The sequence below is a fragment of the Pogoniulus pusillus genome, chromosome Z (genome assembly GCF_015220805.1).
Source record: "Pogoniulus pusillus isolate bPogPus1 chromosome Z, bPogPus1.pri, whole genome shotgun sequence".
Taxonomy (NCBI): Eukaryota; Metazoa; Chordata; class Aves; order Piciformes; family Lybiidae; genus Pogoniulus; species Pogoniulus pusillus.
The window spans coordinates 56,570,222-56,596,349 of NC_087309.1; the positions used below are offsets into that span (position 1 = coordinate 56,570,222).

Genomic DNA, 26,128 nt, shown 5'->3' on the forward strand with positions numbered 1-26,128 from the left:
CAACCCCATGGATCAGTATAGGTTGGGGACTAACCTGTTGGAAAGCAGTGAAGGGGAAAAGGACCTGAGGGTCCTAGTGGATGGAAGGTAGTGGATGGAAGCAGTGTGACCAAGAAGGCAGATGCCATTCTGGGGGTGTATAAGAAGGCTGATGGTTAGTAGGTGGAGAAAGGTTCTCCTGCCCTTTTGCTCTGCGCTGGTGAGGCTTCATCAGGAATATTGTGTCCAGTTCTGAGCGCTCAGTTCAAGGATAGTGAAGTGCTTGAGAAAGTCCAATGCAGAGCCCCAAAAAAGGAGTGGAACATCTTCCTTTTGAGGAGAGACTGAGGGAGCTGGGGCTCTTTAGTTTGGAGAAGAGGAGCCTGAGGTGTGACTTTATCAGTGTTTATAAATATGTAAAGGGTGAGTGCCAAGAGGATGGAGCCAGGCTCTTCTTGGTGATGCCCAGTGACAGGACAAGGGACAGTGAGTGGAATCTGAGGCATAGGAAGTTCCATGTAAACTTGAGAAAATTTTTTTTTCACTTTGAGGGTGATAGAAGACTGAAACAGGCTGCCATGGGGGTTTTTGTGGAGTCTCCTTGACAACAGATATTCAAATTCAGTGCATTCCTGTGTGCTTCTACTCTAGGTGATCTTGCTCTGGCAGGGCAGCTGCACCAGATGATCTTTTGATGTCCTTTCTGGCCTCTAATGTTCTGTGATTCTGTGAATAGGCATAGAAACGGGTTCAAGACGCAAGCTACAATATTATGTATAATTGCACTTTAACTTTTCTTCCTATAGGCATATTTTTTATGTCTGTTGGATGAATCCAGGGCATGAAACTATATTTCACTTGTGGGTGACCAAATTCTCTGTTTCTGTTGCAGATCTGGTGGATTTAGAAATATTATCCTTGCAAATATGTAAGTGTTTCTGATAGAGCTCTTTATCCATTTGATTATGGCAATTGACCTCTTCCTTAAGAATATTACTCTTGAAAAAGAAGACCTATTGCACAATAAATCCCGTGCTGTTGTTCCTGTGTTTGTGTGCGATATAGTGAAGAAATGTCAAGTGCTCAGTTTTCCTTTTTAGAGTATACAGGGTAGAAGGTGTGGTATTTCATGAGTCAAATGTTCTCAGAGAAAATATTTTAAGATGGTGTGTATCTCATTTTAGGAAGGTCATCTTGCTACTATGTTTTCCTATATCACAAACATTTCATGTACACTTGAGGTGAATTTGGATGAATCTCTAGTGTGGCAGCCCAGGCTGCAATCTTCATTTATAGCTTCTTTTAATACAAATTTTCTTCTGTTTGTTTTTATCTTGAACCCAGTTTTATTTTTCTGTTAAGCTTACCTGTATTCACCAATCTGATCTGGCATGGTGCATCTTCAGCTTCTGATCAAGTCAACAGAAGCTGAGTAAACTTTGCATTTTCTTGAAGAAGCAAATTTGCCTCTTGAAGAGGCAAATTATCAAAGATACTAATTCACAGTTCTTCTGCCTTCACTCTTGTGATTTTGTGGTTGTAGAAATCTTGAGTTAAAATTACAAGTTCTTTCCCAGTAGAGTTGCTAACTGCTGAGAAGCGCATCAAGTAGTGTTCTTTTTGTGTCTTGTTTAGTGTTCACTGTATATGTCTATTAAGCATTAATTCTCTAACTTTGTTTTAGTAAGAGGAGGTAGAGCAATGTGGTATGTTCCAGTGCAAGAATCTTAATTCCTACACAAACATATGGCATAGAATTATCTACTTGAAGATGGAACAATCTGATAATAATTTGCTAGAGTGACATCTGCACAATAAAATAAGATGCTGATCGTGCTGGAAAAGTAAATGTGGAAGTTTTATACTAACTATTCTGACATCATCAGAAAGCCATTATCATTCCTCCATGGAATGTTAAAATTTAATGATCTAATTTGGTCTTATCACATGCAATATAAATAAAAAATAACCCTATTAAGTATTCAGAGACCCATGCTGAACACAAACTTCTAAGTGCTATTTTCTGGAGCTTAGACTTCTACCACTAACATATGTTTTGCAAGAAATAAGAAAAGAATGTTAGGCAAAAAAATTCTCTGGTCATTTCCATCCTTTACTAGAAGGTGTTTGCCTGTTCTTTTATCTCATAGTTCAAGTTACCCTCTTATTCCCTCAATCAAGGCATGTAATATAACACCAGTCTTTGCTTTTGGGAAAAAATGTGTTAAACATAAGGACATAACTACAGCTTTTACCTGAATCAAAGGAAAGTGATGATTCTTGGAGGGCAATATGAAGTATATTCATGTTAGAATTCCAGACCTGATCTGAGAGAGAAAGTTCCTGCAAATCAGAATTCAGGATTGTATTGCTTAAGTTTGTGAATGTGTGCAGGGAAAGATCACTTTGTTTTTGAGTGCACGTGACTGAATGTCGAGGTGGTAAGTCTTCTATTTTAGGCTTTGCAGCTGAGGATTTCAGCTCCATTGTCAGTTGAGTGCTGCATTGAAATTGAACTAAATTCTGTTTGTAGAGTTGGATTCCTGAATTAAAACTATGATAGAACATAAGATATAATTTTCTTCAGTTGAAATACTGGTAGACATTTAAATATGTAGCAATCAAGGAACAGATCTAATGAAAGGAGAGAAATGAGAAACAAACTCTGATTTGTCATCTTTAAGTTGGTTACTACATTAAGGTATCTCTGATAGAAATGGTTTAACTGGATACACAGAGAGGTAATACGGAGTTGATACATAAATCGATTTCGCTCTTTGAGCGTGTTCCATCTGATTAACAGACTTTTCACAGGACAAAAAGCAGCGAGATGACATACAGGACCATTTGTTCAGCCTTACCAACTCTCTGTCTGCCAAACACAAACCTCCTGTAAAGGCCTGTCAGAGAGAAAGACATGTAGCAGAATATTCTTTTGCATGAAATGCAGGCAAGAGGTTTTTGTGAAGTTACAGCTATACATTTCCATAGCAATTTTGTTTACTTCAGGTAAAAGAAGTGTGTTTTGAAAAATGGACTAAAAACCAATAAAAGAAGGCATTTCATGGATATGATGGCACTTGAAATGTAGTATTTAGCTTTTTTATGCTCACCAAAAATCCTTAGAGAAAAATATTCATACTGTATATCCTATATAAGTGGATTTTGAAGACACAAATCTGAGTAGTTAATGTTTGTGAATGCATGAAGCAGCTACTCTTAATGAACTATTTATCTTGAATTTTGAGCCCAATCTGCAGGAAACTAGCCATATTTTTGGTTTGTGTATAGAAGCTTCATTAGTTTTATTAGACTTTGTGACTACAGAAATTATCCCCTGGCAGACTTGTGGTAGAATGGAGGGGTGAACAGAATGAAGTTTGGCTGGTGCCCAGTCACAAGTGGTGTCCTCTGTGGTTCAATACCAGGGCCTGACCTCTTTAATATTTTTTTTTGAGTGGACTCTCAGTAATTTTGCAGGTGACATCAATCTGGGTGACTTGTGTCAATTTGCTAGATAGTAGGGAGGCTTTGCAGCGGGAGTTGGGTGGGTCACACCAATGGACCTAGGCTAATTATATGAAATTCAGCAAGACCAAGTGCCAGGTCCTTTACTTGGGTCACAACAGCCTCGTAGTATGCCACAGACTTGGGGATGTGTAGTTGGAAAACTGCAACTCAGAGTTTACCAGATAGGAGTTGGTAGTGTGCCCATGTGGCCAAGAAAGCCAGTGGCATTCTGTCTTATACTGGAAACACAGTGGCCAGCAGGAACCAGTTGATCATCCACTTGTACTCAGAGCTGTTGAGGCCACACCTTGAGTACTGTGTTCAGTTCTGGGCCCCTCAGTATAGGAAGGCTACTGAGGTGCTGGAGCATATCCAGAGAAGAGCAGTGAGACTCATGAAGGACCTGGAACAGATGACCTATAAGGAGCATGTGACTGAGCTGGGATTGTTCAGTCTGGAGAAGAGGAGGCTGAGGAGAGACCTCATCGCTGCCTCTACAATTGCCTGAAATGAAGCTGGAGTTGGGAGGGGAAGGCTCTTCTCCTTGATGGCAATTGAGAGGACTAGAGGAAATGGTTACAAAGAGAATTTTATTGTCTTGTTTTGAAACAGCTTGGTTTGAAACTGTGTCTTGAGAACAGCTCTGGACAGAAGGAATTTACCCCAAAGGAGTAAATACTTGCACAAAATCAGAGGTTAAATGGAGATACTGTTTACAAAAGTAAACAAAATACAACAATACAGAAGGTACCAAAGCATATATACACATTCAGACTCAATCCTGGCCTAGCCCCGTCTCAGGCTTAAGTCTTGAGATGGGCCTGGGTCAGTCAGACCTCTTCCCCTGCCACACGCAGCCTCAACAGGCCCCGAGCAGGCCAAATTGCCCACTCAGTAGGTTCAGCCTACCAGGCCTCTATGTCCTGTGACTTGGCCCAGTGATGTAGCATGAAATTAGCTTGCCAGCCAAGGCAAGCTGCAAACTCCCCCACAAACCAAGAGATAATCACTGCTGCACACGCTTGGAGAAGAGAGGAGGAAGAAAGGAGGCAGCTTCATCTTGTATGTGGGGAGATACAGGAATAGAGACTAGAACAACAGATTACAACATACTGTACCTCCCCCTAAAAACTTTCTTATCTCTGGAGGATTTGTGTTTCTGTGCTAGGACAATTAGTCCTAAACCAAATGTTTAGGCTGGATAATTAGTAAGTATTTATTTAGTGAAAGCCTCATTAAATGTTGGAATGATTTGCCCAGAGCAGTGGTGGAGTCACCATGTTCAAGTGGCATGTGGGATGTGATTTGGTTCAGCCAGATAGTAGGCTGAACTTGAGCCAGCAGTGTGCCCAGGTGGCCAGGAGAGCCAATGGCATCCTGGCCTGCATCAGGAACAGTGTGGCCAGTAGGACAAGGGAGGTTATTCTTCCCCTGTACTCAACACTGGTCAGGCCACACCTTGAGTACTGTGTCCAGTTCTGGGCTCCTCAGTTCAAGAGAGATGTGGAGATACTGGAAGGTGTCCAGAGAAGGGCAACAAAGCTGGTGAGGTGCCTGGAACACAAACCTTATGATGAGAGGCTGAGGGAGCTGGGGTTGTTTAGCCTGGAGAAGAGGAGGCTCAGGGGTGACCTCATTGCTGTCTACAACTACCTGAAAGGACATTGTATCCAGGTGGGGATTGGCCTCTTCTGCCAGGCAACCAGCAACAGAACAAGGGGACACAGTCTCAAGTTGTGCCGGGGGAAGTATAGGCTGGATGTTAGGAGGAAGTTCTTGCCAGAGAGAGTGATTGGCATTGGAATGGGCTGCCCAGGGAGGTGGTGGAGTTGCTGTCTCTGGAAGTGTTCAAGCAAAGCCTGGATGAGGCACTTGGTGCCATGGTCTAGTTGACTGGCTAGGGCTGGGTGCTAGGTTGGAGTGGATGATCTTGGAGGTCTCTTCCAACCTGGTTGATTCTATGATTTGGCTTGGATGATCTTGGAGGTCTCTTCCAACTTGATACATTCTGTGATTCTGTGAAATATCTCCCATTGATATGGCGGAAAAAAATCAATAAGCAGCACGTTATGTTGTCACTCTCACAAGCAGAATCCTGATCTTTTGTCAAAATATAAGAAACAATTGGCTGAGAGCAATTTCTTAATTGCTTTAGTATGTAATTAATCCAAGAAGGCATATAAGATCTTAAATGATCATTTTGTTTTCTGTAGCAGCTCAGAGTGAATAATGATAATAAGGCACATATTCTTCACTGCATTTTGTTTAGTTGGGGCAAAAAAGGAAAAGAACCCTAAACTAAGCATACTGCTTAATAGGAGCAGGCATCATAACAGTGTGATGTTGAATCTGCTTGTACAGATCAGCATTTGGTGATGTTTTTGTCAGGTTCCTTTTAATGATCTTTACCCTTGCTTGAGAAGTTTGGAGGACACCTTTCTTACACAACCTTTTGCCCTACCAATGTTACAAAAGAATTCTGAGTAGTTTTCCACTTAGCACACATGTCTAAATGTATGCAGTTTCAAAAATGCTAAAGCATAGTAAAAATAATTTGCTTTAAGCACACTTGTCATCTTAAAATTCATGCATTAGTGGTGAAGAAAAATGTTTGGAACAGGCTTCTGCACAACCTCATGCCAAGGAGTTGATGTTACGTGGTATAAATGGACATAAATAGGTTAACAGTGCAGTCACATAACCAAGAGAGTAATGATGTCCTACCTCCATCAGGTGGAAGACAGAAACTTAGATGAAGAGGATGAGTGGTGGTGGGTTCATGGCTGTGGCAGGGGTAAAGTGCATATAGCAACTTCTTCCACAAGGAAGACAAGAATTCTGGTTGTTGGAGACTGGCAGGATTAACCCATCTTCCCAGTTGTCCATACACAATTGATATAGACCTGTAGAAGCAGAGGGCTGGACAAATGAGGATCCACACAGTTGCCCAGAGCACGTCAGCTGGTCCCACAACTTATAACTAGAGCTTGCATGAAATAAGGGTAATAGTAGAGGATTCCCTTCTCAAGGGAACTGAGTGCCCTATGTGCAAGCCTTATCCATCTCACAAGGAGGTCTGCTGCTTACCTGTGCATGGGTTAGAGACATTTCTAAGAAACTCCCCAGTCTGCTTCAGCTACTGGATTACTACCTGCTGCTGGTTATGCAGCATGGGAGTGATGAGGTTATGGACAGAAGTACAAAGGCATTTAAAGAAGACGTCAGGGCTTTGGGATGATTGCTTGAGGGCTTGGGAACATGAGAGGTGTTTTCCATCCCACTGGCAGGGACCAAATTACATGACACCAGGCCTGCTGGCAGCAGACAGGGTAAACCTCCCTCAGAAGGGTAGAAGTTTCATCATGGGAGTTGGCTGGCCTCATTGACAGTGCTTTAAACTAGAATGGAAAGGAGAATGGGGGAGGACCCAGCTTGCTGCAGGAGCACGTGAGAGAGCTGGAATTGTTTAGTCTGAAGAAGAGAAGGCTGAAGGAAGATCTCATCACTCTCAACACCTACCTGAAAGGAGGTTGGAACAAGAAGAGGGCCAGCCTCTTCTGCATGTCAAGCAACAGGTCTGGAAGAAATGGTTTCAGGTTGTGCCAGGGGAGGTTCAGTCTGGATGCTAGGAAATCTTTCTTTACAGAGGGTATGGTCTGCCCAGGGCAGTGATGAAGTCACCATTCTTGGAAGTGCTTAAGATATATGCGACTTGGCAGTTAGGGACATGGTTTAGGATTGATGTCAAACTGGGTCAAAGGTTGAACTGGATGATCTTTGAGGTCTCTTCCAACCACATGTTTTCTGTGATTCTGTGATATTTTTATGCTTTGCAATCATACAGCTCTCTGGTTGTACAATGTCCCTAACTTCAGAGTATGACTAGAGGATCTTGTGTCGATGTCTGAGTGGGAGAAAGGCTATGGATGTATGCAACTGTTATTTTACATGGCTCTACAGTTTTGGTTCTGAAAATATTTTAGTGTCCAGCAGTATATGATGATAGTACTCTGCAATACTGAGCTTCGTTCTCAGAATAAAATTGACCATCTAGCCTACTTCTGAAGTAACTGACAGGAAGTCAATATTCTTACTCCAGGTAGTACTGATATCTGGAGATTCAGGTACACTAGGCTTTTGTAAGACAAAGATCTAATGGATCTATAGCAGTCCTGATATAGACTGGTTTAATAGAATGTGATGGACCAAGATGTGGCAAGTAATTCTGGTACCTTAGGAAACGGTTTTCAGTTTATTATCTACTAATGAGACTGCAAGCTCCTTACTGAGTTCTCTGTACTGGTTTTGTATTCATTCTTGCTTGTTTTAACACCTGGTGATACTTACTTTAACTTTTCTTTTTTGTTGTCTGATGAACATACAAATGAAATAGATGTATCTGTTAGAAAGGCAGTTAGTGAGTTTTGGTTCTCTGAAAAGCTTAAACAGCACAAGAATGGAATTGTTAGATGTTTTTAAGGAAAATTCCTGCTTTATATCCATAGTGGACAAAACAGTAACTGTGATCACTGCAGCATTATAGCTACACCAGTGAATAATGAAGCAATGTTTGTTTTCTTAACTCTATGGCTTGGTAAATTATCTGAGTTAAGAGGAATGTTGATCATCACCTTCTATCAAGTCCTTCGTTTGACTATCACTCCTTCAGAAACAGTAAGTCAGAAAGGCCTGTGTTGTCAATGTCATCGTTTCTTCATTTATTTCTTCACTTGAGTGGGAGAAAATTCTGTTTCTTTGATTTTTTTTTCCTTCTTCCCCAACACACCCCCCCACACCCCCCCCCCCCCCAGTGTATTTAAATTGAATGCAATCTCTGTTTACACAGTGCCTTTCCTGTTGTCTATCAGATTTGTTAGCTGGAAACTCCTATTTTCTAGGAGTGGATTCAATTTTCCATAACTGTTGGCAGATGTTTCTCTAGGATCTTCAGTGACAATGATGTATTTATTGATAAACCAGTGCTTGCTAGAAGGGACTTCACATCAGTGAGTCTGGGTTTCTTTTTTTTTTTTTTTTTTTGTATGAGAGCTTTAGTCAACAGAAACATATTCCATTTCTTCCAAAAATATTTAAGGGTAGTTTCAGCCTGGTTTGGAAGCATACTTCATGCAATGAATTTTGCTTTGGTTCAGCTACTCTTTCCTCTTTGTGACAGGTAAAATACAAAGTGCTCTGGTTCAACTCTTGATTCATATTTTTGCAAGTTATGTGTTTGAGTAATTTTATTAGTTGAGCCCAGTGTTCCAGAATACTAACTACAAGAGCTGGGATGTGAAGAGTTTCCATTCTTCCTTTTGAAGTTTGATTTAATTGAGTGCTTTTTCTTTGCATTGTTTCTGACAGGATAGCTGCTTTTTTTTTTTGCCCCCTCCCCCCTTTTTTTTCTCCCTCTATTAAAATAAAACAATACTCCGTTGCTGACTTAGTTTGATTTTAAACAGTAGTAGAATATTATATAGCAAGTTTCTTTTCTTTCCATGTTCTGTTAAAGAGTAAGCAACATAAACAGATAGCTGTGGATTGTTGGGAATTTCTAGGGATTTCTAAGAATTTCTAGCTTCTAAAATACATGGTAGGACCATAATAATTTTTACTATCATTTTTTCTACCATCTTTTTATTGATTCTCTTTGTAATAGAATCAGAAGAATAGAAGAACCTTGGGGAAAAAAGTTGAGATCTGGAAAAATAATTCTTTTTTTGTCTGCTCAGTTAATAAGGCCTAACATATGGAGCAAAAAAAAAGAAAATCAGATATATTCTATTCTCAGTTATGATCATGGCTTGCCTTGTGACCTTGACAAGCAAGCATTTTTATGGTCTGATTTCTTCTCCTCTGTTATCAGGATAAAATATAAATGTTTGCAAAGCATTCTTAAATTCCTGGAATGAAGGTGTGTGCAGCTATAGTTTTTCTAAATACTGTTCTGTTTTGCTGAGCAGGAATATAAATGAAGTAAGAATGAAGTGAGACAGAAACTTGCTTTAAGAGTTATATTGTCAAAAAATGATTCAGTAGATTGTCAATCTTTAATAAATGTGTTAATTTTTGCAGTTCTTATTCTCTGAATTTCTAGCTAAGAATAATATTTAATAATTGGATCACTGAAGTTATTGATACATAAATGAAACAACACTTGATTCATCCTGCTGTATGACTTAGCATTTGCAGAAGCTGCAAGGTGTACACAAGTAATGAATTTTAGGCATCTAAGTCATAAAACAGTGAGCGAGGCTTTTACAATAATTTACCGTACGCCTAGGGGAGCTTAATGAATGTGATGGTGCTTTACATACTTCACATGACACTTGGCCACAGCTTTTCCCTCTCCTTGGAATTTCATTGCTTCTTTCTCCTTCCCCCAGGCAGAAGTCATTATGTACTATGATTTACCATGGATAACATTAATTTGATGGTTTTAACATCCTTTGATACAGTGTTCTAGATACTAAAAGGTGAAACCTGACCAAAGTAAAATGTGTCATGACATTTCAGAGTATCCTCAAAACGTTTAGAAAAAAAAACAATTTTCTGAACTTTAAAAGGTAATTTATCATTGTATTAATGTTAAGGCAGGCTGTATATATATATATATATATATATACATATATATATATATACACATATATATACATATATGTATATATATATAAACTCCATTTATGTATAAATGGCTCCATTTGCTGTACTTCGCTTCAGAAGCAACAATGAGGAATGCACGTTTCTAATTGTTAGATGATTCTTCATAGTACTTATTTTCAACATGATCTGTCTGTGGGCATCACCATGTGGAAGTGCAGTCATAACTTTTTATAATGGCAGCCAGGCTTGGAGCTCTGTTTTATTTGAATTGTGGATAACAATGTCTCTCTACTCATCTGCTTATATTCCATCAATCTCCAATTATTCTTAAACCTAAATCTGAATTTAAAAAAAGACTTCTGGAAGTTGTGAAAATAATTTGACTTGCTGGAACAACTAGCATCATTAGTGATGTTGCATAGATGTATTATTAATTGTGCCAGAAAAGTACTTTAAATAATGAACTATGTGTGACAGTTTATTTTATCCAATAAACAATGCTTCAAAAGAACAGAACAAGTCCTTATTCCCCAGCTTGTCTTCTCATGCCACATGTGAATCTGTGCCTGCCTTTTCAGAGCTTTCATTAATCTGCAGTATGTGGATTTCTAATGTGAGCTTTTTCCTGGCTGGTGTGTAGAAAAGGATTTTTTTAGGTTGATATCCTGATCATTTTCTTTGGATTTTCTTTGGTTTGCTGTTACAGTCTTTCTTACATCTTTCCTGGATGTCTTTCTTACAATGCATTGCAACTATCCCTTTAGAGTGATTAGTGATCTTAGGATGTATGTAATTGTTTGGAATTACTGTACTGGAGCTGTTTGTGAATTCCTTTTTCATGCTTGATAGTAGTGAATTTTCTGTAAGTAAATCTGATAATGACTGGAATTTCTGCAATCAAGATGAGAAATGACATGGTAATTGGTCTGCATTAGGTATTGCACAGCTACCAGATATTGTTTATAAAAATAAACAAACAAACAAATACTATTGCACAGAGTGTTTGTTTTCTTGCTTCAAAAGATACTCAGGACTGCTGCAGATGTAGATTAATTTCTTTATAAGAAATTATGACTTCACGGGATCAGCATCCTTCCAGTTTAAAATACAGGAATTACAAGATAGTTTCAGTTAAGGACAGAATTATTCATATTCTAGAATTGAGGAAATGCAATCCAGAGGTACTAAAGAGGCAATGCAGATCTAAGAGAAGGGTGGAACAAGGGCAGCTGTTGGAGAACAGAAAAGACTCAAGACAACGATTTTCTGTGTACAGGCATCAGGTATGCACAGAGAAGTGAATGAGAGTTAAAAAGGAGAAGAATTTGGGATGAAAATGTAGAATAAAATCAGAGTTCAACAAAATCTGTGGAATTAACCAAATGTGTGTAAATCCCTTTTTCTCCTCTTGCATAGGAATTTCTGTTCTCATATTTTTCTGTCTCCAGAAGGCTCATGGATCATAGGCTGATGCCTAGCCTCCTTTTTGATTTTCATCAATTTTCTCATCTGCATGCCTAAGCCATATTTCATTCAGTGATTTCTAAATCACATGAAGGAAAAAAATATTATAATCAAGAAGGTGTAACAGGCAGAAAAGATAAAGAGAGAGGTGCAATAGTTGAAAAAAGATAGGGTTCTTTCAGCTGTGACCTGTCACATTTTCTGTTGCTCAGGTTTCAAAGGAATTGGAGGAAAATAGACACATTTTTGCACTGGCATCTGATGCTGATGTAAATGGAATTTTTTTTTTTTTTTTTATGTAGGTGGTCTTATGTGTAATTGTAAAATAAATTGGACGCTGGAATCAAGAGAAACAGACACTTTATGACACACTGTAAATATTGAACTATTTTATAAATATTTGAGACTATTTGCTTATGCATATATGAATACAAATGAGATTTCTTTCTAGAAATATTTTTTCTGTTGTTTACCCAGAACATCACAGACTGCTTGTAAAAAGGACTTTTAAAAAGTGGTGTTTTGAATTTGTCTCTTTGTTATTTGGACTGGATGTGTAAGGGAAAAATCAGTGTACTTACTGCCTATGGCTTAGCAGAGGAAGAATTGCCTTATTGAAGCCTGCACAGATGGCTAACCGATATCCAAGGTTTCTGCAACACTGCCTACAAGTTGCCAGAAGGTCAGGGTGAAAATATATAACTGCTTGATTCCATAGCAAGGAACAGTTATTGTTACTAGGATTTATTAAATCCTGTTCTCGTAACAAACAGTACCTATCACACATTTCTTTTACAGATAATCTACAGGAAGCAGTTCCAGTTGCAGCACCTTAAAAATGTTGTTTATCAAAGCATACTTTCAACATTGTTTGAACATGGTTGTTTTAAAATACTGCAAGATATAGTGGGTGAAATAGTGAGTTGAACTTAAGCTGGTAAGAAGAATCTGAATAATTTAAAATGTCTCTCTCCAATACATACATCATTGCTGCTGTACCATGAAGAAATCTTTAATCATTATAAATAGTTAGGAAGGTGTATCAGTGAAAAATAGCTTGATTAAATATTTTTTTAGGGTATGCTCTGTGAATTTGGACCTACATGGCGTATAAAGAAGGTTAGCAGCCTAATACTTGCCTCTTTCTGTAAATCAGTTGGTTAGTTCTGTGTTTTGTAAAAAACGTTTTTTCTTAATTGTTATTCTCATGTACATTCTGCAGTGTTTAACTATGCTATGCAGATGCAACATGAAGTAAGGGAGGTTTAGATTGGATATGAAGGAAGAAAATCTTTACTGAAAGCATGGTCAGGCATTGGAACAGGCTGCTCAGGGAGTTGGTGGTCATCATCCCTGAAGGTGTTCAAAAGGTGTCTAGACATGGCACTTCAGGACATGGCTTAGCAGCCAGGGTAGTGTTGGACTCAATGATCTTAGAGGTCTTTTCCAACGTTAATGATTCTGTGATTTTATAAGTGCCTGGGTTGGTGTTTTTTTTCTTTTTTTTTTTTTTTTCTGGAATGGTTATGGAAAGAAAGGACAGAAACTTAGCTTGCAGAGTACTACAGAGTACTACTGTTCTTCATCAGATTAACATTTTGGAAGAATTCTAACTAAAGTAGATTTCAGATATAGTAAAGAACGATTCTTTAATTACAACATGCAACAGTGGGTGCAAAATGTCCAAAACACTCTGGATATGTTAAGTTTATATGTTATATAAACTTTATATATACAGTAAAACTATAGTATCACACCTGATGTTTAGGTTGAGAAGATAATTTTGTGGATAATGACATAATTTCACATCTTAGAAGGTAGATCATTGGGTATACTTTGAACTGCAAGAGAAGAAAGCAGATCTCAAAGTATTGGCTCTGGATATACATTTCCATGCTTGGAATGTTGAAACTGAGAAATGCTTCTCCGCTTCTGATAGTCAAATAATAAAGAAACTATTTTCTTACTGTTGCAGCAAAATAGTTTATTTGCCACAGAGTGAATTATTTAATGTTAATTTAAAAAAAAAATAGTGATTCTATTTGAAAGAGTTTAGTATTAACAATGGAGTACTAGAAAGACCCTTAAGACATGAACTTAATGATAGAAAGTGTTTTTCAAGAACTGTTCTTAGATACTAATGTAGATGTTAGTGGGTCAATATGGTGATTATCAAAACATAAATTCTATAATTACCTCAGTGAGAGCAGTGAGGATAAAAATACTCCTGTTTTAAAATGTGTCTAAGTCTAGATCCTTGTATTTCTTTTAATTTGGCTGAATCAGCCTCCAAAATGGGAATAATTAAACTTTTTTAGTACATAGTGAGTACACAGTAATATCAAATGCATAATAATGTCATGTATTTGAAGTAAATCCTTTTGGCCGAGCGTGTCTTTCTAGGTAATTTTCTCGTATTATAACTATAGCTCACAATTAGTTGTACTAATTAGTTAAAGCTGCTGAAACGTTTTTCTTCCAATTCACTGTGATAAAGATTTGCAGCTATGAAAAACTTGTTTGGAATGCTTACCTCCAAGCTGTATCTTTATGATAGGATTAATAGTAGTAATACTGGTGACACTGATGATGTTAATTGAAATGCCAAAGAACTGTGAAAGAGTTCCCTTAAGTATTACAATTGTCATACTAATCTTTGATTGCAGAGTATGTGTCAGAATAATCCTACTACATATAGGAAATTATTCTTTCCAGTGCATAGGTTGATGTGTTTATCTATGGCAACACGAGCTGTATTTTACTTAGTGAACCAACAGCTTTGAATTCTGCATTTACTTTAATAATATACTAATACGTGCTTCCAAAATTACTATGATCCATGGAAATATCACTGTGAGTATTGCAGTAGACAGTGGCATGTCCATTTTGTTTTTTTCCCTAGAGGCTTCTTCAAAAGAATGACATTGAATTGTACTTTAGAGAGAATGTTTCAGTAACATTTTTGTCATGGGAGCAGGAAGTCATATAACTGTCAGCCACAAGTCAGTCAAATGAGAAACGAGGGGAAAACATTAAAACCTGTCACTGCCATCACAAAGAACAGATTATTTATCAAAGCAACAGATTTTTTTTTTTTTTTTTTTTTTTTTGCTGGCTTATTGTAGGGACTGTGAGTACAGATTGTTTCCAGAGCATACCTGCTGTTGTTGTCTGGTCAAATATTTCTACCCTTTAGTTCTGAGAATCATGACTTCTGTAATTTCAGGCAAGTGGTAATGTTGTTGACTGCAGTGTTTCCTCATTGCATCTGACTCAGAAGTGCTTGTTTTCAAAAGTTTACATCTTCTAAAAAAATTCTGTGGTATTTTTAATACCTGCTTTTAAAAAAAAAAAAAATTGCAGTAGTTCTATTAAAATGTAGTGGATACTGATCAAAGATTACTGAGAGACAGAAATTTTGTGCCTCACTTAGATATAATTTAAGTCTTCTCATATACCATTATAATTCCATAAAGAATACATTTTAATGATTGATTTATTTTCTTCTTAGATACTTGAATGCTGACAAATAATTATTTTCTTCCAAACCACTGTGAGTCTTGGCACCTAAGAGTGAAAACAGTAATACTCTAAATTCTAACCTTGACAATAATTTGTAATTGTAATTTGTAGGAAAAAAATCTTCAGGGGAGTAAAATCAGGGTCTGGAGCAGAGTTGATAAGGAAAGTGTTGCATGTGATTTTAGCATCTGCCTTGCATGGGAGGTCAGGCTGCATCTTTATAACATGCTCTTCTAGACCTGAAACATAATACGATTTTCTCTTGCTCGTTTCTTCCTTTTAATAGAGAAACCTGGCCAAAAAATGTAGCTTGGTATGGTACTTGTATGCATTTTGTTCTGAAGCTTTAAAAAGCTATGACTGTATATAGCTGTGAAGTTCTTCAAGTTATTTTTAGAAAGAAAATAGTAATACCGCTGCAGATCTGTGCAGTCTTTGATTCAGCACGGTGTTATGCTCAAAACTGTCAAGAAGAACTACAAAAGCAGAAGGAAGCATTCTACTTTGTTTTTTGGTCTTGACTTTTAGGACTTGGTCGAACAGTGGAGTGTCTTGAACTATCTGTACTCCCTGGAGAAGCAGGGAGGGGAGGGATAAATGAAAATGTTGATTAACGTAGAGTTGCTTTACAAATGTGATATTTTTATTTTGGATTTTCTTTACTGCAAATTGTGGTATATTCCATTACTTATCACTTATAAATTCCTTACTTCTCTTGTAGTGCACTTGTAGGAACGACATGGTGACAATATCCATGGACATCTTTGTGAAGAAGTTTCAACCAGATAGATACCAGCTATGGAAACAAGGCAAGGATTTATACACTGTTGATCATACAAAGCCAACTCCTGCATCAACACCTGAAGTAAAGATGTGGCTACAGAAAAGAAAGAAAATCAAGAATGTTCTGAAATGGTAATTACCTTTCTTTTCCCCCTGTTTAATAGTCTTCAGTATGACATTTCCTTTCTGCTTCTTTTTTTGCCACTTCCTCATATATTTTTTTTGAGTTCACTTACTTTGTAGAAAGTTTGTCTGTTTTCTGTATTAAGATGAACTTGGAGATAAGCAAGTCTTTTTTGCAAAGTGACTGTGAAAAATAAATTCCACATAGAAGTTATGTGAATACATGAAGTTAACGGATGTGGAGAGCATCAAAATGCATTCCAGAGTAGGATTTAGAATCTTCCTTTAAAATTTTCAAGATGTGGATGGTTGCCATTGTTTCTAGTGACATCTGCAGCCCAAAGACAAGGTCTTCTAAGAGTTGAGGTGAAGGTTAAATTGGACAAACTTTTATGAAGATGTCAGAATCCCAACAGCTCTGTGAAGCCGCTAGCTGTAGTCTTAGCCCTCACTACCATGTGACTCCAAGGACTTAGCACTCCCTATTTGCAGCACTCTCACACTCCTACAGCTGAAGCCTCTCTGTGGCTACCGCAGGTCAATTACAGATTATAATTTGGCAGAAGAAAGGCCTCAGTCTCAGTTGCTGATGCTGACAACACTAAGAAAATTGAGAGAAGAAAGTTTCTTAGCTTGTCACTGAAGCTGTCAAAGCTTTGATCTCTTAAAGTAGTTTCATAGCTGTATCTATTTTCATGGTGCACATTGTGTTTTTTGTTTTGCTTTGCACAAACATTGTACACTAATGATTTTTCATCTTATTTAACAGAATTTTGATGGATTTTCTTCTTCATTATTTAATAAAAATCTACCTGATTTCTAGCCTGGAGTAGGCAGGTTTGTTGTCATCTACTCTCTGCAGAGTGCAGTTTGTTGGGATAAAGATACATTGATTTTGTTTTTTCTTCAGACTTTTTTTTATCCTTCAAATAATTTTACAATATAGTTACTTATAAAACTTGCTCTTAAATTGGAGTTCCTAATTTTCTTTGTGATTTTTTTTTTGTTTGTTTATTTGGTATTTTTTTAATATGATGAGAAAATGAACTTGTATAGAAAAGGACCACAACATTATAGTTGAGAAGTGTAACATTTGGTTTGTCTAAGCAAGAATAGTTTGTGAGGTGGAATCAGCTCTTGAAGTGGTGAAGTAGCTACATGGCCAGTTTGTTAGTGTATATATGTCTTAACTTGGACACACAAAGAGAGTAATTCTGTTTTTTAGCTACTGAAATGCCATTTTGCATCCTACTTAAAGTTTCACTGTATGTATTGTGGAGTGTAACTGCAAGTGCACACTTGGACCAGAAGTGAATCATTTGGTAGTACCCTTCCAGCTAGCCAGTTTTAGGTAAATGGAAAGACTTTTTAATGTTTGTGTTTTATCATAAAACACGCGAGCTAATTTCATATATCTAGCTAACTTAAGGAAAACTATTCAAATGCTGTTTAGTTCTTGAGTTGGCTTTTGATCAGGCATGGTACTGATGCACTTTACAAAGGGAGAATAAAATACCTAACATTTCTAGTGTAACTCGTTGATTGAAATTATCATCAATTTGATTATAGAAATAACACAAATTTTGATAGAGCAAAATCAGAAATACCACATATGGAAATCTTCAGGAGTGCATTCCTGCATCAGGAATGGTGTGGTCAGCAGGAGCAGGGAGGCCATTCTGCCCCTGTACTCTGCACTGGTTAGACCACACCTTGAGTACTGTGTTCAGTTCTGGGCCCCCCAGTTGAGGAGGGACATTGAGATGCTTGAGCGTGTCCAGAGAAGGGCGACGAGGCTGGTGAGAGGCCTTGAGCATAGCCCTACGAGGAGAGGCTGAGGGAGCTGGGATTGTTTAGCCTGGAGAAGAGGAGGCTCAGGGGTGACCTTATTGCTGTCTACAACTACCTGAGGGGAGGTTGTAGCCAGGAGGAGGTTGCTCTCTTCTCGCAGGTGGCCAGCACCAGAACGAGAGGACACAGCCTCAGGCTGTGCCAGGGGAAATTTAGGCTGGAGGTGAGGAGAAAGTTCTTCACTGAGAGAGTCATTGGACACTGGAATGGGCTGCCCGGGGAGGTGGTGGAGTCGCCGTCCCTGGAGCTGTTCAAGGCAGGATTGGACGTGGCACTTGGTGCCATGGTCTGGCCTTGAGCTCTGTGGTAAAGGGTTGGACTTGATGATCTGTGAGGTCTCTTCCAACCCTGATGATACTGTGATACTGTGAAAGGGAAAGCTTAATTCTGACCTCTGTGGCAGAAATTGTTTGCATATGTAAATGTACATGTAAATGTCGTGGCTGCATGCTAATGCTGATAAGGCAGTGCTTACTAATGGGCATCTCATACTTTGGCAGATTTTCTGGAAATGACTGTTTCAAAGAGAGGATGTTGAAAGGTATACAGTGGTGGACACAGAATAAAACATAAAGGGTAGCAAAGTGTTTCTCTTTAGATGTCTATAGCTGAAGATGCAAGACCTTTGTAAAACTCTTTATTTACCAGGAGTTTGGCTGTTGTCACCAGTGTGTTATGAGTTCTGAAACCTGATGTGTAGTGAGGGACATAAAAATTTCCCCTTATGTCACATAGTTGAATTTCAAATCTTCAGTTACTTTTAGCCCGAGCAGTAAATTACAAATGAGTTTCTGACAGATTGCTGTTTCTCATGCTTTAACCTTTCCCTTCCACTTCTGAGAATGCAAAAACTTAAGCCAAAGCTTTGATTTCTTACTTTGTATTTTTACAGAGCATTGTGAAATGCTGCATATTGTTTGATACTGTAGCTGTTCAAAATACTGGTGATCAAAATTCTTTCATCTTTCAGATGTTTGTTGTTCAGATTTAAAATGCATATAATTACACCTAACATATCTAACAAGATCAGATCTTAGAGTAGTGTCCAGGCTGGTGTGTTATTAGCATTGCTGTTTGGAAATACTACCTGATTTTAGTACTGATGAAGTTTTGTCTTTGCTACTTTTGTAAGGGTTATTCTCTTGCAGATTCCAAAGAATGATTAATTAAAAAGCTAGTTTGGATACTGGTTAAATAATAGTTACTTAAGGTTATTTTACTTATGCAATGTAATAATTTTGTCTGGGAAGGTGATAAAAGATTAGAAGGTTAAATCCAATCAATCGGTAATCTATCACTTAAGAAATTGTAAACACTTTGTCAACACAAAAAAGATGAAAAACTGTCAGCTTTTTTCACACTTTAAGCAGGTGAAAGGGACATATATATTGGTAGATGTTTTATCTTATCCAAGACAGACTTTTTACTCTGACAGCAATTTCTCTTGTAACAGCTTCTACAATACCAGATCTCAATCTAAGAAGTTTCAAACTCCAGAGGTCATAAGAGTATCTGCTATGGTAGCTGGTGCAGAAATCACAGCGACTGAAACAGCTACCGATGACTTCAAGGTCAGTGAAGAAACTGGAAAAAAAATGATACTGGTAAACACAGGAGTGCCTTCTGGGGAAGATGAAAACAGTAGCACAATGCAGCTGGATCAACATTTATTGGATAATGTCAAGGTTGCAGGTGAGATAAAGACTGATCATGCTTCACATGCAAGTTGTAGGCTGTTGATACTCTAAATGCCACAAATCGGTGGATATTAAAGCATAGCATGATCCTAAGTAGCATACTAGATATAAAGTTATGCAGAGAACATGGATATTTGGTAAGGATGAGAAAATGCCAAAACTAATGTCCTCATCTGAGAGTAGTTGTCACCTAAACTGTTTTAGTTAAGAGCTTGTTAAAGGGTCAAAAAGGATGAAGTTTTGTAAATTACATTTTTTCAATAGACTAATGCATTTGGAAGCAGTTTTTTTATACATAGAAATGATACAAAATGTCTCAGGCAAACAGTACGGATCATATATGCTTGTGTGCTACATGTGTTACATGAGGAATGCTGCATGCTAGAAGTTATCTATACTTGTGCACAAAAATGATTCATTTTGAGACTGAAGATTTCTTGTCGCTTTGTGCTGTCTGACAGTGCAAATTACAAAGGCCTTATCAAGCCAGAGTTCATAGAATCATATCATAGAATCAACCAGGTTGGAAGAGATCTCCAAGATCATCCAGTCCAACCTATCCCACAGCCCTAACCAGTCAACTAGACCATGGCACTCAATGCCTCATCCAGTCTTTTCCTGAAGACCTCCAGGGACGGTGACTCCACCACCTCCCTGGGCAGCCCATTCCAATGCCAATCACTCTCTCTGGGAAGAACTTCCTCCTAACATCCAGCCTAGACTTCCCCCGGCACAACTTAAGACTGTGCCCCCTTGTTCTATTGCTGGTTGCCTGAGAGAAGAGGCCACCCCCACCTGGCTACAATGTCCTTCAGGTAGTTGTAGACAGTAATAAGATCACCCCTGAGCCTCCTCTTCTCCAGGCTAAACAACCCCAGCTCCCTCAGCCTCTCCTCATAGGTTTTGTGTTCCAGGCCCCTCACCAGCTTTCTCACCCTTCTCTGGACACGTTCCAGCACCTCAACATGTCTCTTGAATTGAGGAGCCCAGAACTGGACACAGCAAACCATTTTATACTAATGTACTTGTTTTATTCTGGGCTTTGTTTCTTCTGTTTCATTGTTCACTGTAGTTTAAGTATAGCTTCACATATCTATTCAGAAGAGAAAACTGCAATTTTGACATACAAATTTGTGAGCCGTGATGTTTGGTTTTATATTTATTGTGAAATTGTACTTGCAAATTGTGTAGAGTTTTTCCATCATTGTGAATACTGATGGTTTTGTTAATGGCTATTTTGAAATGGTGAACACCAAAACTGATCTCTGTAAAGATAACAAAGTGAGTATTGCAGTTTGGAGCCTTAGAATATCCTGCCAACAAATTAAAAGGTACTATACCAAAGCATTTCCATGTATGTCCTAAAAATATTTTTTTAAAAGAAAAAAAAGCTCTTAGTTTCCTGAGCTTTTAGTAGAGGTTTGGGAATGTCCGTGACCACTTAGAAACTAGTACTTAGCAGCCATTCTGTGTTCTTTGACAAGGAAAGAGAAAGCACAAAAAAGTAGGATGATACTCTCTTTCCTTTGTGCTCTTAAAGGGTGGTGCTTGGTCCTTTGTAGGGAAAAAGATGTTATTTTCAATATGGTGGTGGAAGCTTTAGTATTCACTTTGGAGATGGTCAGTTGATCTGCATTTACCTCTGTCTGGTATGTCCATTATACTCAGCTGAGACAGTGTTCTCTGTACCCCGAGATTACATTTTGGTATTGGATGGGCTTTGTATTAATTTAATGTTATATTAATCTGACCTGAAAAGGGATTTTTTTTTCAAAAAGCATGTTCAAATAACCATTGTAAAGAAGGAATAGGAAAGGACTTTACTGAGACTGTTTTCTTTAATTCCTTGGATGTATTGCTGATTCAAAATCTACTGTGTGTCTGCTGTAGAGTTCTTCAGGAACATGGTTTTTGTGTCACCTTTTTAACCCATTGTTCTGGCTTTTCCATACAAACATCAACAGAAAAAGAATTTCAGTGAAGTAAAATCCGCACAATTTCACCCTTCAGCATTACTGAAATATACAATTATGCTAATTGGTGAAATGCAGAATTATGCTAATTGATTGTCATTTTTTGACACAAGCTGTTGTTTTTTAAATATTCTTGGTATCCATTTGAAATATAAATTCCTAATTATAAGCCATTATTCTTTGTTTATTTTCATTTTGAAAACAGGCATATTAGGTGTAAATGTAGGGCATAAAGTTCAATATATGAACATTTTGTATCTTTTATTCAAATATTCAAAGTGATTGTGGGCTGTCAGGGTAATGAACTTCCATGCTATGTGAATGCTCATTATTCTGAATGATGGAGATCTGCTGTGATTCAAATACAACCCCCCTATTAAATTATGACAACTGCATTTCACTCTCCAAACTCAAAACATTTACATACAAATTATGCTTTGTTCAAAACATTAATACACATATGTGTATATCATTCTACCATGTGCTTTTCTGTATGATTTCTAAATGAGGAACCATGTTCTGAATTTAAATAACTAATTTTGTTTTACAATGAAATGACAGTAATATAAAGTGAGATTTATATAACAAATCATATTCTTGATCCATAGGAAGCATTCGTTCTGAAGGACAAGCTTCTGAAACGGAAAACACAGATAAAGAGGAAAATGTCTCAACGGAGGGTGATGTCAGTGACCTAGAAAGCTGTGAAAGTAGCTTGGAGCATGGAGCAGTGCCCTTTGTAAAAAAGGATGAAGAAGTTGGCATGGAAACATCCAGTGTACGTGAAGCAAATTACATCAAATACTTTCCTGATTTAGTGAAATGTGAATGAACGTGTTTTTGATGAGACCTAATACCTTTATTAAAGCACTTCAGAATATGTGTGGTTTTAATCAGGTGCTAATTAGAACATGTTTTGAAATGTTCAGGGAAGAGTGGGAATTTGGGTCCAAAACCAGAATGTTTTGGGAGCTTGCTTGTTAACATATTTTCCCTCTGATTTTAGGTATCTAGTAATTTTGCTATATGTCTGTGAATCCAAATTGTCAACAATGAATCTCAAGCTATTTGCGTGTTTGCTGCCTGACAGTATGAGCAAGGCTGTCAGCTTTAATTATTGCTATTGAGATGAAACTGCTGTATTTGGTATCATATATTTGTGTTTATAAAAAATGGATGTTTTAACTGAGACTTAAGGAACTTTGGTAGTTCGATGGTAGAATGTCAGTAGACTGTGTTAATTCTAAGAGACTTTAGACTCATGCCCTTCTCAAATGAAGAACTGAATGCAGCAAAGCTGAGGACATCAAATTAGGTGGAAAGAAATTTTGCTTTCATTCTATTGTATTACGTCACACAGTTTATGAACTGTTACAGGCTTTTTTGCTTTGGCTGAAACTGCATCCGTAGTATTGAAGATGGAGAAAGTGAACCTTCAAGACATGACTACAGCAGGATAGTACAGACAATATGGTTTCAAGGTCTCACACTTGCTGTCCTTGGATTTTGAAAATAGAGTAAGATACGTAGAGGAAAGACTTGAGGGGAAAGATCCAGCCAATAAATAGACTGTATTTTAATTTTTTTTAATAGTGGGTTTCATCATGTTTTTTCACTGGGACACCTACAAACTTGCAGTCCTTTTCTACTATTTCTTTTTCTCTGCTATGAAGTATAGGCAGTGTTGACTTTAGGGAACATAATGAAAAATTAACCAGCGTTGGTAGTCACAGTAACTCTCTGAGTTGTGAGTTCAGTCCCAGCTGGCAGAGGGAGAACAGAATATCCACTAAGCAGTTGCTAGACTTAGTGGGAAATACATTTTTGAGTCCAAAATAAAATAGCGGTGACCTTTTCACATACATAAACTGCACATGAAACAATTTTTTCCCACAATGTTGTGAGGTTTATTTATCTTGACGTCAGCCCTTTCATTGTTATAGCAAGGAGTACTGTAAACATCTCAGTGTTTTAATCATCATCTGTTCAAGATCTTTATTTGTCCCCTTCTGTTCCTTTCAGAGGTTTATATGTGAGGTATCAGATACTCTGCAGTGTAATCGTATATTCTTTCTGTTAAGTGACAAAGCGTATTGTACAGATACAGTTCAAAAGTCTGATTTATGTCCTGTAATTTGGGAGGGGCTGCAGTAATTTATACCTCAGACCATTTCTGTTTGGCAAAGATTACTCTTTTAAAATCAACGTAAGTATTCTGAATTAGAGACAAGTGTTTCATTGGTATACTATGGGTACTTTATGTACCCTGATAGCATGACAGAACTGACATCTGTGCTCATGTTGAGATCAGTGCTTTTGTTCATCAAAATTATATTTGCAGAATTACATACTAAAGTAGTTGTGTTTTTTCCTTTTCAGTCAGCAGAAGATGAAAGAATGACAATATCTAAAAGTTGGCGTCATCCACTAAGTAAACCCCCAGCCAGATCGCCGATGATTTTGGTTAAACAGCAAGCAACAGGTGATGAAGGTGAGTTTCCTGTGTTTGTGAGGTATAGGCATTTGTGAAAACAACCAGGATGAAATTGTTTCTTTGTAAACAGTGAGGCCTTTGAATCTGTAGACAGGCCATGTACTTTTTGCCTGTTTTCACTCAAATTCTTCGAAAAACCTTGGACTATCTTTACAAAAAAGTCTCTAAACAATGATGTGATTTAAAGCAAGTATATTCATGTATCAATATTCCTTACTAGAACTCACAGCAGTTGTGTTTAAGAACAAATGTTTAGATGTGTAAAAATAGATAGCAGTGACGTAAGAATTGCTTGAATACAAGTCTTACCTATAAACCATGGTTGCCTGCAGTGGTTTAAAACTACTTTTTTTTTTTTTTCCTTGCTGTCTGTGTGTTTTAGCAATGTTGGACATTTGGAATCAGTGTCTTAAGATGGTGTATTTCTCATTCAAGAAAAAAGGCTACAGAATCTTGGGTATCAACAAAAGCTCATCAGGAGTCTTTACAGGCATTGTGATTTCCAGCCTTTACTTAATTTCATATGGAAAGAATAAGCGTCTCTCTTCATCTAGTTTTGCTTAATCAGTTTTGCTCTATTGGTTTAAAAGTAGTAACTTAAAAGGTGATTTGGATGCATATGTCGTCTGCTTGTCTCGGTTCTCTATGTGTAATCTTAACTAAGTTGTGTGTGGGTTTGCATATCATGAATAGCACGCAAGACATTACGTACATATGTCCACTTACAAAAAGAAGTGGAAAAACATATGGATTTTGTCCCTGCTGACTGCAGAGGGGTGGTAGTAGGTGATCTTTAGAGATCCCTTCTAACTCCAAATGTGATGTGATTTTATGAGAAGACCTCTGTTTTGCCAGCTGCACAATTCTTGAGGAATTTTCTTTGGCTAGATTTCAGCTTACTTTTCAGCAGTGCAGAGCCACTGGAAGAAGCATAATTAGCTTGCTTTGGAGTACATAAGATTGAGTTTTTGACTTGGCGTTTAGGTACTTTAGGTGATTTGAAATGCTTTATTCTGGTACTGAGTAGTGACTACTGTAGAGGTTTAGGTGTTACCCATCCCTTCCCCCGCCAAGGATTTACTGAGACTGAACTCAGATGAGTGGAAGCTAAGGAATGTAACATTTTATATTTACAACTTAGCACAATTTACAAACCTATATATACAATAATATTGCAAGTATTTATAACTATATACACTTATATACAAATTAAAAGTAATACAGAAATACAAGACCCCTCCCAACAGTCAGAGTGTCCAGGAGTGGCTCCCGACCACCCTTACACCTTCTTTCCACCCCGTTTCTTATCTCAGAATCTTGCTTATGTGCAAAGTGATCTGGAAAGGTAAGCAAGAGGTGTTAGAAGCATAATGATTAGCTGGGAAATGTGCAGGGTCAGGCATAAGAGTTTATATGGCAAAAGCCACGCAGAGACTGTGTTCATGTCCTTGCTTTTATATGTCTCAGCACAACGAATGGGTAATTTAGACATCACTATATTTTCTTTTCACAGCGAATAATCTAATTTCTCTCATTAAAATATTCCGATTAGCCTCGAACCAGCACAGCCACCAAGTTAATTACAGAAATAAGAAGTACAATCACAGTATCACAGTATCATCAGGGTTGGAAGAGACCTCACAGATCATCAAGTCCAACCCTTTACCACAGAGCTCAAGGCCAGACCATGGCACCAAGTGCCACGTCCAATCCTGCCTTGAACAGCTCCAGGGACGGCGACTCCACCACCTCCCCGGGCAGCCCATTCCAGTGTCCAATGACTCTCTCAGTGAAGAACTTTCTCCTCACCTCCAGCCTAAATTTCCCCTGGCGCAGCCTGAGGCTGTGTCCTCTTGTTCTGGTGCTGGCCACCTGAGAGAAGAGAGCAACCTCCTCCTGGCCACAACCACCCCTCAGGATTGTTGTAGACAGCAATAAGGTCACCCCTGAGCCTCCTCTTCTCCAGGCTAAACAATCCCAGCTCCCTCAGCCTCTCCTCGTAGGGCCTGTGCTCAAGGCCTCTCACCAGCCTCATTGCCCTTCTCTGGACACGCTCAAGCATCTCAATGTCCCTCCTCAACTGGGGAACTGAACACAGTACTCAAGGTGTGGTCTAACCAGTGCAGAGT

General features: G+C 38.1%; 1 protein-coding gene across 1 annotated transcript in view; it reads left to right on the plus strand.

Moving 5' to 3' along the window:
- KDM4C (lysine demethylase 4C) overlaps positions 1 to 26,128 on the plus strand; it is a 330,384-nt gene that overhangs the window by 144,892 nt on the left and 159,364 nt on the right. The window contains exons 9-12 of the mRNA XM_064176762.1: positions 15,800 to 15,993; positions 19,289 to 19,527; positions 22,114 to 22,283; positions 23,885 to 23,996. Coding sequence (XP_064032832.1) covers positions 15,800 to 15,993; positions 19,289 to 19,527; positions 22,114 to 22,283; positions 23,885 to 23,996 — 715 coding nt within the window. The remainder of the gene's footprint in view (positions 1 to 15,799; positions 15,994 to 19,288; positions 19,528 to 22,113; positions 22,284 to 23,884; positions 23,997 to 26,128) is intronic.